This window comes from Schistocerca nitens, chromosome 5 (assembly GCF_023898315.1).
Source record: "Schistocerca nitens isolate TAMUIC-IGC-003100 chromosome 5, iqSchNite1.1, whole genome shotgun sequence".
Classification (NCBI taxonomy): Eukaryota; Metazoa; Arthropoda; class Insecta; order Orthoptera; family Acrididae; genus Schistocerca; species Schistocerca nitens.
This window is the reverse complement of record NC_064618.1, coordinates 243,021,650-243,039,607: the sequence shown is the minus strand read 5'-3', so window position 1 is coordinate 243,039,607 and position 17,958 is coordinate 243,021,650. Positions and strand designations below refer to the sequence as shown.

The 17,958-nt window shown below is 38.6% G+C and overlaps 1 protein-coding gene across 1 annotated transcript in view; it reads right to left on the bottom strand.

Annotated features, from left to right (window-relative positions):
* The window catches only part of LOC126259775 (serine protease snake-like), a 254,997-nt gene that overhangs the window by 62,267 nt on the left and 174,772 nt on the right, over positions 1–17,958 (bottom strand). The window contains exons 2-3 of the mRNA XM_049956779.1: positions 12,239–12,431; positions 4,897–5,294 (exon numbers count right to left, since the gene is read on the bottom strand). Of these exons, the coding sequence (XP_049812736.1) occupies positions 4,897–5,294; positions 12,239–12,431 (591 nt within the window). The remainder of the gene's footprint in view (positions 1–4,896; positions 5,295–12,238; positions 12,432–17,958) is intronic.

Genomic DNA, 17,958 nt, shown 5'->3' with positions numbered 1-17,958 from the left:
GATTACATCCCCAGCTGCCACACCAGATGATCTTTGGCAACGTGTGGAAGCTGCTTGGGCTGCTGTACCTCAGGAACACATCCAACGTCTCTTTGACTCAATGCCGAGATGTGTGGCAGCGGTGATCTCCAACAATGGCGGTTACTCTGGCTACTGATTCTGGCAGGAACCACATGTCACAGACGTCTGTAAACGTAATCATTTGATACTTGGTCAACATGTTATCTACAAAATAAATTTTGTTGTGCTACCTCTTGTCTTTCTTGGTGTTGCATTTACGGTGGCCAGCAGTGTAGTATGCCTGCCTGGTACAAATATTTAGGCAATTGTTTGTGACAACTGATTGTCAGACAAGGAACACTGATTATAAATAAAAATGAAGAAATCAAAAATTAATCACTGTGTCGTGTTCAGTCTTTGACATATGTTCATTAGATTCTTCAGCAGCAAGAAGATGAACATTACAAAACAATTACTGAATTTAAATACCAGGTGAACAAACTTACATCTTCAAGTGTGAACAGGTCAAGGAGTACAGAAATAAGGTGGGTAGCTGGAAGCAACATCCTTCAAATGATAGAATATGACTAAGGAAGCCAATGAAGAATAATTAATTCAAAGATGAGGAGAAAAATCAAGAAATGATGGAAGAGAAAACTGAACACATGATCTTTAAACATACTGTATGTATAGGGTAGAGAAAGAGATTCAAAGGAAATGCTGTAACAGAGGTGGGAACAGGGTACATGAGCAAAAGATTATGGAGGGGAGAGTGGACTGCAAAGTTGGCAGTAATGCCAAGCAGTATTTTGTTAAAAAAAAGGGCAAGAATTAAGTCTGTTCTTGACAGTGGATTTCCAAATACACAGTTTTGAAGTGCTAGTTAAGTCAAAGGCAGTAAGCAAATACAAGTGGTGAAACAAATATTCATATCATTGAAGTGGCACAGCAGATGAACAATGAACTACTTGTGGTATGAACGTCTTAATTTTTTATCGCCTTTCCCAGATTTTCTGTGTAGTACTAAAGCCATGGTTAGCAGAAACAGCTTATGAAGAGAGATTATACTACATGGTTCTAATTAAAGTAGCACTCAAAGAGGGCCAGTGTGGACTGTAATTATTGTACGGCAGCGAAACTTAGTAGATATTTTAACCTGGAAAAAATTGGTTCCAGTTTTGATCACCAGGTGAAAATTTCATGCTGTAAATGCAAGAAAAATGTATTGAAATGTTTCCTTATTTAATGGATTAGGAATGGGACATGGGGAGAAAAGGTCAAACAAGTGAGAAAGACATAATTTTAATTTAATTATTAAGTGCTGCTTATACAATTTTTTCAATATGAGCACTAGAGATGTCAAAAACATGCTGCATCTGTAAAATGGCATGTTCAACAGTTTCTCACACCAGTTCTGGTGGAATCTGAGAAATGTGCTCCTGTACACTGACCTCCAGATCAGGCCAAGACTGAATGTGTCCCTAGTAAAAGCATTCTTTTAGATATTCTCAGACCCACAAGTCACTTGGATTCAGATCAAGTGATCTTGCAGGCCAAGAAGCCTGACATGTGACAGGACATGTTGTCATGATGCAGCAGCCAGTTCCCTCGATGCCAAAGTTCGGGCCATCGTCACCACACGTTTTCACAGAAACATTGCAAAACGTCACAGTAGTACACAGAATTCACTGTTCGGTTGGGTGGGATGAATTCTTTGAGCACAATTTTCTTGGTATCAAAGAAAACGATGATCATGCTCTTCACTTTGCTCTTCACCTGTCTCGCTTTTTTGGGTCAGTGTTGATGGGCCCAGGTGAGGTGTAAAGCATTGTGTCATGCAGTCATCAAGGGTACACGAGTGGACCTTCGGCTCTGAAAGCCCATATCGATGATGTTTCATTGAATGGTTCACACACTGACAATTGTTGATGGCCAGCAATGAAATCTACAGCAATTTGTGGATGGGTTGCACATCTGTCACATTGAATGATTCTCTTCAGTCGTTTTTGGTCACATTCTTGTAGGATCTTTTTCCAGCTACAGCAGCATTGGAGATTTGATGTTTTAACAGGTTCCTGATATTCACAGTAAACTCATGAAATGGTCATATGGGAAAATCCCCACTTCATTGCTACCTCGCAGATGCTGTGTCCCATCACTCATCTGTCGACTATAGCACCACATTCAGACTCACACAAATGTTGATAACCTGCCATTGTAGCAGCAATAACCAATCTAACAACTGCACCAGACACTTGTTGCCTTATATAGGCATTGCCAACCACAGCACCATATTGTGCCTGTTTACTTATCTCTGTATTTGAATATGCATCCCCATAGCAGTTTCTTTGGTTCTTCAGTGTATATTATAATGTGGGAATCATGGTGATACTTATAGGAAATTGTGTTTCATCTTTCTTAGTATCTTGCAATATGTTACTTAATGATAAAGACATAAATAACTTTCTAATTTAAAGGAGGCACTAATATGTTGGAGGGTCTCTTATGCCTATGTTGTGGAGGGTACTGCTTGGTTATAATTAAAGTGCAGCTACTCATAGAGGTCTAGCATGGGCTGTAATTATCATATGGCTTACTCAATTTGTTCAATATGAGTGCTGGAGATGTCATCGAGATACTGTACAGCCCAAGATTTGCACCTGATGACCAAAATTGGAACTAATTTTTTTTCCAGCATTATTGATTCCGCATCAACATATTACCAAGGTTTGTTGCCATATGTTATCACAGCCCTCAATGGATCTCTGTGAGTAGCTGCATTTTAATTGTAAGCATTCTGTACAACTGCCAAGTTCCTGCCAGATGGATATTCTGGCCAGGTGAGAGTATTGGAGGAGCGGATAGAGGAAATATGGCAGTTACTTCAGATAATGAGCCATTTATAGCTATTTCTGTGCCCACATCTTTACAAAGTGGACAATAACATGAACCTTAAAAACACAAATGCTCCTAATACTTTTTATTTAGGTGCAATAAACAGCAGGACTTACAATACAGAAGTCTGCAGTTTAATGCTCAATTGATCCAGGGATTTCTCCTCACACTTATTGCTTTAACCTCTGACAAGGATTTGTTAAAACATGCTAAGATGCACCAAAGTTATAGTCCAAAAACTGCAGTTTCCTCTATATTGTAATAAGAAGAGGTGGAGATGAAAAGACTCAAAACTTTCAAATCCATAATGGCAAAGAACATAGCAGTAAATTATAATGAGAGAAATTTCTTATATTATTGGTAGGAGTCTTTTTTACTGTAATTATTTTTTTTGGCTTACTTTAATGAGCTCTACTACATCAGCATTTTACAGAGGTATACACATGATGACAAACAGAGAGTAAATGGGTGGGAAAGTTAGTTTCACCCCCAAAATTTAAAGACAATGTTTACTACGTTTTTAAGTTAATAATACACTTTACTGCTCAGTTGATATCAGCTAATATTGGATACATTTACATGACTCTCAGTGCTGTGTTGTATATTGGCATTTTTATCCTACCAAACTGTATGGTGGAACAAAGATTTTCTGATAAATGTTTCCAGCTTCACAAGACATAGGAATTCTATGTAAAATCTGAAATACATATATTTGCCAATGTTAAAATATTGACATCTGCATAACTTTGGAAACATATAATTATATACATACAACAATGAAAACAATCATTTTTTGACAGTGTAATGTAATTTCCTTCTCGTCCCATCTGGTAAGTTTCCCCTGACCTGCAGTTCTGGGTGACTTTTCTGAAACCTATCCCTTTTCCTAGACCTCTCCAGTCCTTTTCCTTCACAGCTCCTCCTTTCCCTTCAACCCTTCTGTCAGAAAAAGGAGCCACTGTTTATGAAAGCTTGCCTAATTATAACCTCCTTTTATGTGTGTGTTCTGCTGCCGCTTGGTGAACAGATTTTTTTTATCTATCCAGTTACACTGACTATCCAGGGTGTTACAAAAAGGTATGGCCAAACTTTCAGGAAACATTCCTCACACACAAAGAAAGAAAATATGTTATGTGGACATGTGTCCGGAAATGCTTACTTTCCATGTTTGAGCTCATTTTATTACTTTTCTTCAAATCACATTAATCATGGAATGAAAACACACAGCAATAGAACATACCAGCGTGACTTCAAACACTTTGTTACAGGAAATGTTCAAAATGTCCTCCGTTAGCGAGGATACATGCATCCACCCTCCATCGCATGGAATCCCTGATGCGCTGATGCAGCCCTGGAGAATGGCGTATTGTATCACAGCCGTCCACAATACGAGCCCGAAGAGTCTCTACATTTGGTACCGGGGTTGCGTAGACAAGAGCTTTCAAATGTTCCCATAAATTAAAGTCAAGAGGGTTGAGGTCAGGAGGGTGTGGAGGCCATGGAATTGGTCTGCCTCTACCAATCCATCGGTCACCGAATCTGTTGTTGAGAAGCGTACGAACACTTCGACTGAAATGTGCAGAAGCTCCATCATGCACGAACCACATGTTGTGTCGTACTTGTAAAGGCACATGTTCTAGCAGCACAGGTAGAGTATCCCATATGAAATCACGATAACGTGCTCCATTGAGCATAGGTGGACAACACTAAAATGAGCTCTAACATGGAAATTAAACATTTACGGACACATGTCCACATAACATCTTTTCTTTATTTGTGTGTGAGGAATATTTCCTGAAAGTCTGGCCGTTCCTTTTTGTAACACTCTGTATACATACTAATTTGTAGCAAATCTTTCTAAATCGACAAGAATTGACTATGTACTTGAACATACATAATAGTAACCTGACACAAGCACCAATCTTCAATCCTTGAAGTGCTAATGCATCACAAATACAGCATCAAATAAATTTCAAAAACTCAAGGAAAATCACAACTTACTCTCTTCACTAATACTCCTCCTAATTTGCTGATTGAAAGTGTTACCAAATTGTGTAGTGGGAGGCTGGAACTGTGAGCCAGGTCTGCTGTTTGATGGTCTGTTTTGTGATTCAGGTATTCCAGTTTCTGGCCTGTACTGAGTAGTTGGTCTGTTATTCTCTGGCCTGTACTGACTATTTGGTCTATTGTTCTCCGGTCTGTATTGAGAGCTTGGTCTGTTGTTTGGCCTTTGCTGAGCAGTTGGTCTGGTTTGGGTATTTGGCCTGTTGTTTCCTGGCCTGTACTGAGAACCAGGCTCATTGTATTGTGGTCTGCCTCCTTGTGCTGGTCTGTTCCCAAAGTTACTGTTGCCCCCATCTTCTGAGCTTGAAGAAAATACTGGTGGCCTTTGTGGCTTCCTGTAGGAACAAAAGACATAACTTACACAATGGAAGATAGGGCAGAGTAGTTAAAATTATTGAAAAATGATAATACTGAGAAAGAAGCAGATTTTGTAAATATATGACCCTTATCACCACTGACAATTGCAACAGAATGCAAATAATAGTAATTTTGTGTGGCTTATATTTAGATGCTTGCCAAAGATGAACAGTCATTTAGAAAAGTTAATACTACATAACATTTGAAAACAGACAATCAAATCATTTTGATAGCTTACTGCTCAGAGAAGCTTCATTATTAAACAAAACTCAGAGAGCCCTGTTTGGAACAAAGTATTTCATTTGAAACTCAACTTCTGGGTTATAGGATTTTACACATTGACTACATTATTCTAGAGTGCATAACATGCCAGTATTGTGTATGTCCTACGGTAAGGATTCCATTAAAGAATTTGATATGTAGCACTACAATTAAATTGCTCATCTCTTCTAACAGTAGTATGAATAAATAAAACCGCTCACAGTATAGTAGAAGCATTACACTGCATCCCTGGAGACTGTATGCATGTGTGTGCATTTCTCAATGCTTCCACTATATTTATTTATTCATTCATCTAGGGATTATCTTACAATAATACTGAACAACAGGAAGTCCAAGGTGAAGTATCAACTATTATGTAAAGGATAGATTGCTACTCCCATAAATATGACACACTAAATTGCAGACAGGCACAATGGAAAGAGTGTTACACACTGGGCAGTTGTCCAAAGTCTTCTTCAGAAAAAAAAGCAGCTGTGGAGTGGGGCAGAGAAGGGGGAGGAATAGCTAAACAATCTATCCTGCATCACATCCCAGGGTATCTGGACCAACGCTCTCCACCACAAGCTTTTCAGAAACTGTGCAAATGGGAATTATCCTTACAACACACTGTCCACTCCCAAAAGTATCCTGGCCTCAATTTACAGTCTCCACACACTCCACTCAACAGTTTTCGCCCCCTCTGTCCTACAACTTCCTCCCAATTCATGTCCCCTTACCCTCATTATGTGCCACTCTCTGCCAATGCACCCACCATTCTTTTCCACTCACTGTTCCTCTCCTTTCTTGCTATCCCCCTTACCACTGTCTCCTGCTGCTATGCCTGGCAACCTTGTTGTACTGGCTTCTTGTCCCTGCATGCTCCATGAGACAGAACTCTTCTCTCTCCTCACCCATACTCTGCTATCCTTCCCTGGCCCATCCAGTGCTGTTTTTGTTCAACACAACAGTAGCAGTCTGGCCAAAGTGGCCAGAGATAGCAAACATGTGCACATGAGGTGTGCCTCCTTGTGTGAATGTGTATGTGCTTTCTTTCCTGAAGAATACTTTGCTGAAACCCCAATGTGTAACAATCTTTTTGTTTTGCCCTGTCTGCAACTCAATGTATTGTCTTTACGGTGAGTAGCAATCTATCCTTTTCATAATTGTTTACAATGATATTGGATTTATTAAACACAGTTTTCTAAAATTCCTTCACTAAAGACAATGAAGTAAGTATTCCAGAATCTGAATCAAGAATAGCTGCCAATATGAGTAACTTACAAGTGAGTATCCTCAGAGTAGAAAAGCTATTTAAATCACTTAGTAAAGACAAGTCTTCTGGTCCAGATTGTAAACCAGTTAGGTTTCTTTCACAGTATACTGGTATAATAGCTGCATACTTAGCAATCATATACAGCCACTTGCTTGGTGAAAGATCTGTACCAGAAGACTGAAAAGTTATGAAGGAAATAGGAGCAATCCACTGAACTACAAACCCATATCACTGCTGTTAATTTTCAGCAGGATTTTGGAAAATATACTACATTCGGACATTGTCAACTACCTTAAAGAAAATGATCTCTTGGTACAGTCAGCAGGGATTCAGAAAATATTGCTCTTGTGAAACACAACTGTATATCCACACGAGTAATGAGTGCTATGGACAGGGGATCTCAAGCTACTTCCCTATCTCTAAATTTCCAGAGGAGTTTTGACACTGTTCCTCGCAAGCAACTCCTAGACAAACTGCGTGTCTTTGGAGTATTATCTCGGTAGTGCGACTGTCAGAAGGGTAGCAGTTTGCAGAAATTGATAGGAAGTCATTGTGTAAAATGGAAATGATATCTAGCATTCCCCAGTGAAGTGTTATGAATCCTCTGCTGTTCCTAGTCTACATAAATGATTTAGAAGACAACCTGGACAGCCCTCTTAGGTTTCTTGCACATGATGCTGACATTTACTGTCTATTAAACTCATCAGAAGATCAAAACCAATTGCAAAACAATTGAAGCAAAATATCTGTATACTGCAAAAAGTGGCCATGACTGTAAATAACTAGAAGTGTCAAGTCATCTATATAAAAGGACCACATTAAATTTCATATATGCAATAAATCAGAGAAAGCTAAAGATTGTCAGCCCAACTAAATACCTATGGATTATAATTACGAACAACTTAAACTGAAATGATCCACATAGCTAATGTAGTGGGGAATGCAAACCCCAAGGCTGCATTTTATTGGCAGAATCCCTAGAAGATGCAACAGGTCAAGTAAAGAGACGGCCTACACTAAGCTTGTCCATTTTCTTCTGGAGTACTGCTGTGCAATGTGCAATCCTTAAGAGATAGGGTTAATGGAGGACATCAAAACTGTTCGAAGAAGGACATCTCATTTCGTATTATCATGAAATAGTGAAGAGAGTGTCATGGATATGATACATGAGTTAGGATGGTAATCATTAAAACAAAGCTTTTTTATTGTGTCAAGATAAAAAGATCAGAGCTCGCACAGAAAGATTTAAGTTTTCATTTTTCCCTTGCAGTGTTTGGGAATGGCAGAGAAATAATCTGAAGGTGGTTTGATGAACCCTCTGCCAGACACTTAAGTGTGAATTGCAGAGCAGTAATGCATAAATAGATGTAGTTATCTTAATACAATGAAAATAAATAGCTCAAAAAATATGCATAAACACTGAATATATGAATCTTGAGGCAAGGACAGGTGGTCTGCTGTGCCCTTAATGAAGGGACCATTCCAGCATTTGCCTGAAATGATTTAGGAAAACTATGGGAAACTAATTGTTTTTACCCATTTGATTTTTGTACTCTATTGCTGATTTTCAAATATCATATCCCTTCCTTTACTTCAAACATTTCTACACACTCTATGCATTGTAATTATCTGAGCTGTTCTATTCATTGACTTATTCAGTCATCCATCATGATCTGTTGATCACACAATGATAGAGATCATAGAGGGATTTGACTCAAATCAGTGAATAAACAAACATAGTGAAGCAGCCATTAGAAAGTGATTTAATGAACTGCTATCAAATATTTATGCTAATCTGAGCTAAATTTAACACAATAAAATCAACAAGAAAACTTATACTTTGTGAAAGGCCACAAGTTCCTTTATTACACTACATAACTTCTGTTCATTTCCTATTTCTAGCTTGCTACATCCAAGACCAGACTGCTGCTTCTCATACAACAACAGTTCTCTCTGTATGATAGGAATAGGGGCTAATGTACAAGTAACATTGCTACTTGTCATGCAGCTAACAGGTCTCATGAGTCATTGAATCTAACTACCAGCTGAAAATATAAATTACTGTAACCTGTCACATTATTTTCCTCATTTTATGTTTTGGAGGACTGTACGTTCATCATCAGATCTTCTGGCACTGGGCTACCATATTTTATGTTCTTTCATACAGAGTTTGATTTTATTCTTGGGTGCATTTTGTCAATGTTCTTATTCGTTTTCTGTAATGAATATAAGATTCCACCCTTGCAACAAAGCTATCATGAGTACAACAATTTAATTCACTGTTTGTGGCCAGTGCAATAAAAACATTGCCTAAGTCACAGAGCATACCAAAAGGATTGTTGTTTTCAGTTCTACCAAAGTTTTTAGTGTGATATCATTTATAGGAATCTCTTTACACAGCCAAATTAATAGGCAGCAATTACTTATGAGGTGAAATATTACTCAGTATGTAATATTGTAAAGTGCTCCTTCCAGCAGATACTACAGGGTGCTCCACATAAACCAGTACACCTCATGTGCTGGTTAATCACCCCTTGCTTGTGAAGTAGCAGCATTGTCTTGATGCCCATGGCCACCATTTCCCCCATCTCTCATAAACAGGTAACTACATGTTTTTTGATGTTATTGTTGCTTCAATCTTGGATACGACACATACTGATTTTATGGGGGACACCCTGTATTTGTCTTCAGAGATAACACAATATAAATACATGTATATACATTTTTCTTACTGTTGATACTGAAACTTAGAAGTAATAATCTCCATACATAGGCCATGCAGCCCCATGATTATGTTAGTCCTTGGTGCAAATGTATTATTAGTCAGTTAATAGTATGAAGTTGTCAGCAGTACTCAGGAGTAGGAGGAGATGTGTTGAATCAGCAACAGCATGTTTAGGCAGAAATGTATTTAAATTAATTAGCTGTTGCAGCAAATCAGTAACATGGTCTCCAATGTGGTTCTGGCAGGCAGAGTTGTGTGTACAGCTGGAACATTGTAGGGGTATCCCGAAAGCTAGCGAGTTTTTTTTTCTCTTTTGCATGGCCCTTTCGATAACTCAACACTTCTGCCATTCCGTGATTGGTCACCTTTATTCCTTAATAATTTACACATTGTGATTCTGTTTAACAGAATATATTTTACATAATGAAATATGACAAACTGTGAGACACAGTTGATAGCTGAGAGAAAAGATGTATAGTTCCATTGACAGACACATACAAAAATAAAAGTGACACACTACCTAGCTTTTGGAAATAATAGTCCCTTTAGATTAGATTACATTAATTTTTCATTCCATAGATCTGTGCTGAGGAGATCCTCTTGGATGTGTAACATGTCAATTTTTTTATTTTTTTAAATTTTTTTAAGCTGAAATAAAAATACTAATAGTATGAATATATACAATACATCATTTGTTTCTATTAAAAAATTCGTCAATAGAGTAGAAGGAGTTGGCCACTAGTAAGTCCGAAAGACTCCTTTTAAACTGATCTTTATTTGTAACTAAATTTTTTATGTTTGCTGGCAAATGATTGAAGATGAGTGTTCCTGAGTAGCAGACCCCTTTTTGAACTAAAGTAAGTGCTTTTAAGTCCTTGTGCAGATCATTTTTGTTCCTGGTATTGTATTATGAACTGAGCTGTTTGCTGGGAAAAGAGATATATTATTTAGGACAAATTTCATTAAGGAGTAAATATACTGAGAGGCAGTAGTTAGTATACAGAGTTCTTTGAAGAGGGAGGAGAGAGGGATCTGCTGGGGAAAGTTGGGTTTAAAAGGAAGGGCAGGTCACTCAAACCCCAGGATGAGAGAGACCCACATGTAGTGGGAATGAGGGGTGTGTCTGACTACTATTCATTTGTTGTGTGTCATACAGATGTCGTGCCTGAAAGGTATGCAAGAACTACTCTAAACCATGGCACAACAACTTAAATAAATATCAATTGTGACTTTTAGCCATTTGAATCTGTGCAGCAGAAAAGGGACACAAGCAAACATTACACTAACAATAGATTGGCAAAGGAGTCTATTTTTTGCCATTTTAGGTCACTTTTTCATATTTTTAAGACTGGAAGTAATCAAATGGATCAGTTATTAAAGGTGATCTGCTTATATCCATTTTTATATTTTGATGTTAATAAGGCACATGTAAGTTTGCCTGGAAGTAGGCCTTGAACCATAAAATTATTACATAATATGCCTCAAGGACAGTGCTGTATAGTTAGCACAATGTTTTAATACTCTTTTTGAAACATGACTATAAACAGGATACTTATGACTTAATAGTGGAAGTTTTTGTAATTTCTTTTTGGGTTGTGTTTTTGAAACACATAGCTCTTGGTGGAGTAATCTGTGCTGTTGTACTAAATTTAATACATCTGTATTTTGTTAATTATTACAGATGGAATGTTTCCTGTCACTGTGGAGAAGTACTCATTGAATCTAGTGACCAATTGGTTCAGTGTATCATCATTTCTGCAACAATATTAATAAAGGACTCTTCATTTCATCTTTCATTAGGCAAGTCTTGTTCAACAATCTTGGATAACTATGCAAGTGACCCATGTTCCACTTGTGGACTATGGCCTGGCAACAAGCTATGATGAAGCCATATCTGTAAATGATTACAAACTGACTAAAAAAAACTTTTAATGAAAACTTTCTGTGCAAGTGACCTGGTGTCAGCTATGTATTAAAATGTAATTTCTGTGTCACAGTCAACTTGGTTGTCTGTATCAAAGAGTGGCCATCAGACACAGCGAATTGATAAACACAAAGTGGATTAATGCATGATAAATACTTAAACAGTATTATAATTCATTTATAACTACTTTCAAGTGATTGAAGTGTCTCACTAATATGAATCTGATGTGATGCACCTTATGGTATGCTGTTCAAGTATTTCTCTTAATCAAAAATGAATGAAGGTTTATTGAGAAATAGTGTTGACTTAGCGATTTTGCTTTCTAAGGAAGTGTTTATAAACACAAACAGTCAGTGCATATGCTGCAGTGTAAACATATGTTACAAGATACACATGGCAACAATCAATAGTTTATCAAACCATCATGCAATATCAACAAAAATACAATATTTTGTCACAGCTGCCTTTCTTATATATTGCACTTGCATATGAATTATGTTTAGGGTACTCCATCAGTGAGCACTGCCGAGGCAAAGCAAGTACAGCTGCACCTACCTGTAGCGATGGTGTAATTTTAAATCAAGTCATTACTTGTCATCATGCCCAGAAAGAGTGCAGCACATGATGCACTTAAAGCTGCAAATAGTCAGTCAGTTCAACTACTGGTTACTAGTACCTACTGTAGTAAGAAGAGTCAAGCGCAACATGTAAAAAAGAGTTTTAAGATAAGGTTTCATACCTAGGTGGTGAATCTCCTGCGATTAGTTGATTGGAGGCAGCATCATCTTCACAGCACACTATGGCTGTGCTTCCTCGGAATCCACATATGTCTGGCACAATACCTTCACGCACCATGCGGATAGCTGATGGACACGAGTTGATATGCAGACACACCCCAGACCCTCCATATTTTGAATGGCACAGATCACCCTCTGTAACAACAGGACCAGGTGTAACTCAAGGATTAATACTTCTTTAAATGATTTAATGACACCAGCCATTGTCATTTTTCTTTATTCATTATACTATTACTCCCATACTAACGGTGTTAGTGCTATCAATTTTATGACAGCTACGACATCTGCACTCGTAAGCCACATGATTGTGGTCACTATTTAAATGTACACAGGAGTGGAGATTTCTATGGTTTTGTGTAACATCTGATAATGGTTTAAGACAGAAACTGTGGAACTGTACAACAAATATAGAAAAAATGACAACTCTGGGTGGTATTAAATGATAATTCATTATATTTATGGAAAGAAGTTCATCAAGTGATATTCATTGGTAATAGCTGCACAAACATTATGCTAGATCACCCTCAGTTTCATTGTATATCAATGCAGATAAATGTACATTTTCAAAAGTTACAATTTTCCGTGCTTAATCAAATTCATAGTATATTGCTTGCGGTTTAGTTAATGTAGCAGATATTGTAATTAACATATTGTGTTACATTTAGTTTTCCCTTCAAGAGGAGTATACATTATCTACATTTAATTAAATAATAAGCAATGAATTACATAAAAGAAATTTAATTTCTTTACCAGTTTTGGGCATTTAGTGCCCTCCTTCAGAAGGTTATACCTATTGTATTATTTGCAGGTACCAACAGTAAGAGGCACACAGCAAAATGCTGTGGTCGTACATTTACCATAAATTAACACTATTTTCAAGGTCGTTAACAACTGTAACCAACCTCAAAATATTTTAGGAAACTTGTAATTTTTATCACAGATTGCCTTAATAGAAATCTTGTCTTCTGCCTCAATTCTTATAGGGAATTAGTAGTTTTTTTAGCTCAATGGATTAAAAGATAGCCAACAGGCTTAATTTAAAGTTATTTGGCCACTGTCTTGTAATACAAGGCACCAGCCACAATGCAGTGAATGCTGTTCTTGGACACTGAATGAGTCAGTTGACATTCACAAGCAGCTGGAAATTACCTTGCCTACGTCAAACTATTGGCAACTGCTGCAAAATGTTGTAAGAGCTCTGGAGGATCACATACTTGTGGTACCAGCGCCAAAGGCACTTCAAGTACTTTCCCCTCCTGTGGATCCTTTCTCCTCTGCAGGAAGTAAGGGATCTGTCATTACTTGTCCACTTGACTTTGAATGGTGTTTCAGTGGTAGATTTAGGCATCCTGTAGGGTTAGATGGCCACTAGGTAGAACTCAGGGTGTTATACCAATTCCCCTAACACGTGGATGTAGTTGCCAAAATTTCGATGTTGTCATTCAACATACTGTGACCAGTGTCGATACAGTGCTCTGCCACTACCGACTTGTTAGGTTGTAAAAGTTGTGTGTACCTCTTGTGTTCTGTACATCTTTCTTGGACAGTATGAGTTGTTGTCCAATGTAAGAAAGGCCACATTCACACGAGTATAAAGAGATGAAGCGAGCACTGGAGCGGCAGTCTTGCGGCTCACTCTGAAGATGGCTGAACGTTAAACAGCAGAAATATTAAAAGAAGAAGGAGACTTCTTGTGGCTGCACACCTGAAACTTAATGGAACAGTCTTTGCGCCGCCAAAACCTGAAGATTCACAAATAATAAAAATATCAGCCCAATTGGTGCTGTAATGGCTGCTGATGTACAACAGCGGATTTCAACTATGAAGGTGGTCCTGAAGAAATTTAAATAAGATCTGAAGGACAATTTTCAGTTTTTGTCACTGTTGTTGAGATCTTAGCTCATCATTGTAGATTGGAAAGTAAGCACCAATCAAAACTGTAGGTTGCCTATATGAATCTATTCTAAAAAATGGGGCATGGTTATACGATGTAGATATTAAGAATAATATTGCTACTGGGTGGTTATAATTAAATTCATGGTGTTACAATTGCTGTAATGCAGGGCATTTACATTGCAGGACACTGAAACAACATAGTTATGTTCATTAATCAGAGTATTTGCAGAGTATAATGAAAAAATAATAGTTCCACTTTCTGCCATCAGATGAAAACATGACACTGTAAGCAGTCAGAGTGTGGTGTAGTTGAAGGAAAAGGGGAAGAATGATGCGGATGGTTCTGGCACTTCTATTAGGAAATGGTCACAAGTTCCAACATGTGTTCAGTATGATCTCCAAACTCAGCAACATGCTGCACCCATAGCATGACATGGTCAACAGTTTCTTGCAGCCTATCAACTGTAATCGGAGTGATATGTTATCCTTTAGATCAGGAAGAGTATGGATACATCCATGATAGACATGATCTTCCAAATGTCCCCACGGTCAGAAGTCACATGGATTTAGGTCAATGAATCTGGAAGGCCACACACCTTGAAGTTGCCTTGAAATGATGTGGTTGTTACTGGAAGTTTCACGAAACAAATATTTTACCTGGCAAGCTATATGTGGTAATGTTCCATCTTACATGCAAATAGTGATGTGGACACAATTGCGTCCTTGCAAAGCTGGAATCATGTGTTGCACAAGAGGTCCTTATAACATGAAGATGTCACTGTGTACATAACCAGCCTGTGAGGTATTATCTCCTCAAAGAAAAATGGACCGAGAATGTTGGAGCTTGTGAAACCAAGCCACACAGTTACATAAGCTGAGTGCAGTGGATGCTCCTGCATTATGTGTGGTGGAGTAGAACCCCATATGTAATAGCTCTGTGCATTCACAGTACCATACTGAGTAAAATGTGCCTCTTCCATCTGAAGAATATTCCCTGTCCACATGTCATCCCTTTCTATATGTGCCAAAAAACAATGGACAAAGTCATGGCTTGTAGCCTATCTTGGGGCTTTGTTTAGTGCACATTCTGAATTAGTGTAAAATGTGCCACAAAATCTTTTGAACTATTTACCAGGGGGGGAGAGAATTCTCATGACACATCTTGAGCACTGGATACAGAAATTGAAGCTTGTACTGCACAGTCAACTACAGCTACAGCAAGTTCATCAACAACGGTCATAGGAATGGGACATTTCCCTCTCGCTGCTGCACCGCCTAATTCACCTGTTTCTTCAAATTTCTTGATTATATTCTGCACCCTATTTACTGATGTGGGGCCTCTTCAAAGCTGTTTTTGACAGAAATATTCCTGCACTGCAGCACTGCTATTGTTGCTTTTCTGATAAAACAACTTTACCAGTGCCAGCCGGGGTGGCCATGCGGTTCTAGGTGCTTCAGTCTGGAACCGCGTGACCGCTACGGTCGCAGGTTCGAATCCTGCCTCGGGCATGGATGTGTGTGATGTCCTTAGGTTAGTTAGGTTTAAGTAGTTCTAAGTTTTAGGGGACTGATGACAAACAGTATACTGACATCAAACAGGAGACATTTCACATTCTGACTGCTTGCAGTGCCATATTTTCACCTTGTGGCAGAAAGTGGAACTATTATTTTTTGAGCATATTGTGCAATCACACTGATTAATGAACATACCTACGATGTGTACAGCCCACACTGCAGCACTCTGAACACTGTCAGTTTAATTATAAGCAGTCGTAATTTCTACCACCACGTACCAACAGTTGCCGTCAGGACCAGCAGTTCTGTGTGCTATAAGTTTGACTTTGCTTTAGCTAGAGTGGCGATTTTTTAGGATGTGAAGGGTGTCACATTCGCAAACTTCTTAGGAAAAGTAAAAACTGACACTGGGAAATACTATTTAGAGATTTTGAGCTGCTTCAGCAAGAAATTGAAGGTAGAAATTGTTTCACCATGACAATGTGCCAGCACATTCATCCGGTGTTGCCACTACAAAGCAGCATGAACTTCTGCTCCCCTCTCACCATGCCTCCTAATTCTCTAACCTGCTGGTTTTCTACAGTCTTTCTGTTCCCAAACATGAAGAAATTGCTTGCAGGTTAAATTCTGTTAAAATGTGGATGGCATCATCAAGAGTGCCATATTTGAGAGAGCTTGATGATCTCTGTTTCATGAGGGGCTACAGAAAATGACTGAAGCAGTAGGGGAAGTATCTATTGCTAAAAGAAGACCAGATTGAGAAACAGATATTTATTTAAAAATAAGTAAAATAGCATATTGATACTTATTGAGCTGCCTTCATAATTATTGCCATGCAGTGAAAAGAACTCGTTTCATTAAAAATGTGAAAAGTCAGTGCTTTATGATGTAAACCAAGCAAATGACCTCAGACAACATTTTTCCAATAGTCAATGTTCAAAATTTTCACAATATCCTCCCAATGCATCAACAAGTTTACTTTTCCCACAAACTCGTTTCTGGACCTGTGACACAGATGATCCTTGATTTTCCTGACTATGTGGTTATTGTGTGCCTGAACATTTGATGAATATTAAGCAGCACACTAGGAGACTTCAATTGTTCCATTGTGTTCCTTCATGTCTGATATATTCAGTTGATCCAGTTCTCTATGACAAGGTACTGTTGGCAGCAGTTTAATGCTCTACACGTCCATGACATTCAATAAGTCATCCATGCCACGTGATTTATGCCATATGGTGAGCACCTCAGGATATCTGGCTAGTTCAGGCAGGGTACCGGTCTCAGAAACCCAAACTTCCTGAACAGAGAACTAGTGAATGCCACCAGTCCACTTTTTCTGTAAGCTCTGTGCAAGCACCAGTGACCTTGTAGCATTGCAGCGGAATATTGTATGTTACAGGGAGAGGTAGTTTTGCTTAGCTGCCTAGATAACAAGGATGGAACATAAACATTATAAAAAAATTTCAGTCTCAAGTGTCCTAAGTTCTGATGAGATGGATGGCTATTGAGGCAAAACATTAGTTAGCAGGTAATCTCTGTGGCACTTGTCATGTCCTGTCATATCTCACCTCGATGAGTGAGGCTCCTTCTAGGTGGACCATTACTTCCCTACCTGCTTGTTGAATGCAAATGGATCCTACAAAATATTCCTGGTAGTTTGAGTGGTATATTGGGTGGTATTTGCTATATCCACTGTAGGCAGATGTTGGTGTGCACATTGGTGAATGCAGACACAGAGAGAGCTGCCTGCGGAAGAGTATCCCAACCCAATGGTAGGGAGAATTAAACACAATAGACAGACTATGGCCAAGACAACAGACAAGTACAAGGTCAAACAACCTTATGACAATGAGGCACTATGCAGAGCAGTCGCCACAGTGATGACAACAAGATCAAGAGCAGCAGAGAGAAAAATCCAAGGTGCAACCAGAGAGAATAACTGAGTGACAGGCAAAGTAGTCATCCAGAAGGTCTAGTACAGTGAAGATCCATCCATATGTCTCAAGTGCGAGCACTGAACTGATTGCACGCTGTGCAACTGTGTAAATACTGGTCCCATGGAATGGTATTGGTTGGCAATCTCATATAGCGAGACAGTAGCACACTCGCCACACAAGTGCAGCATGGCTACTGTGCCCACTATCAGCTATCGAGGTCCATCTCCTCCGGTGGGCATTCAACCCCTGTGGCACCTGATATCAGAGTATTAACACTCGAACAACAGAGAGACTTTGTGTAGCTAGTCCAT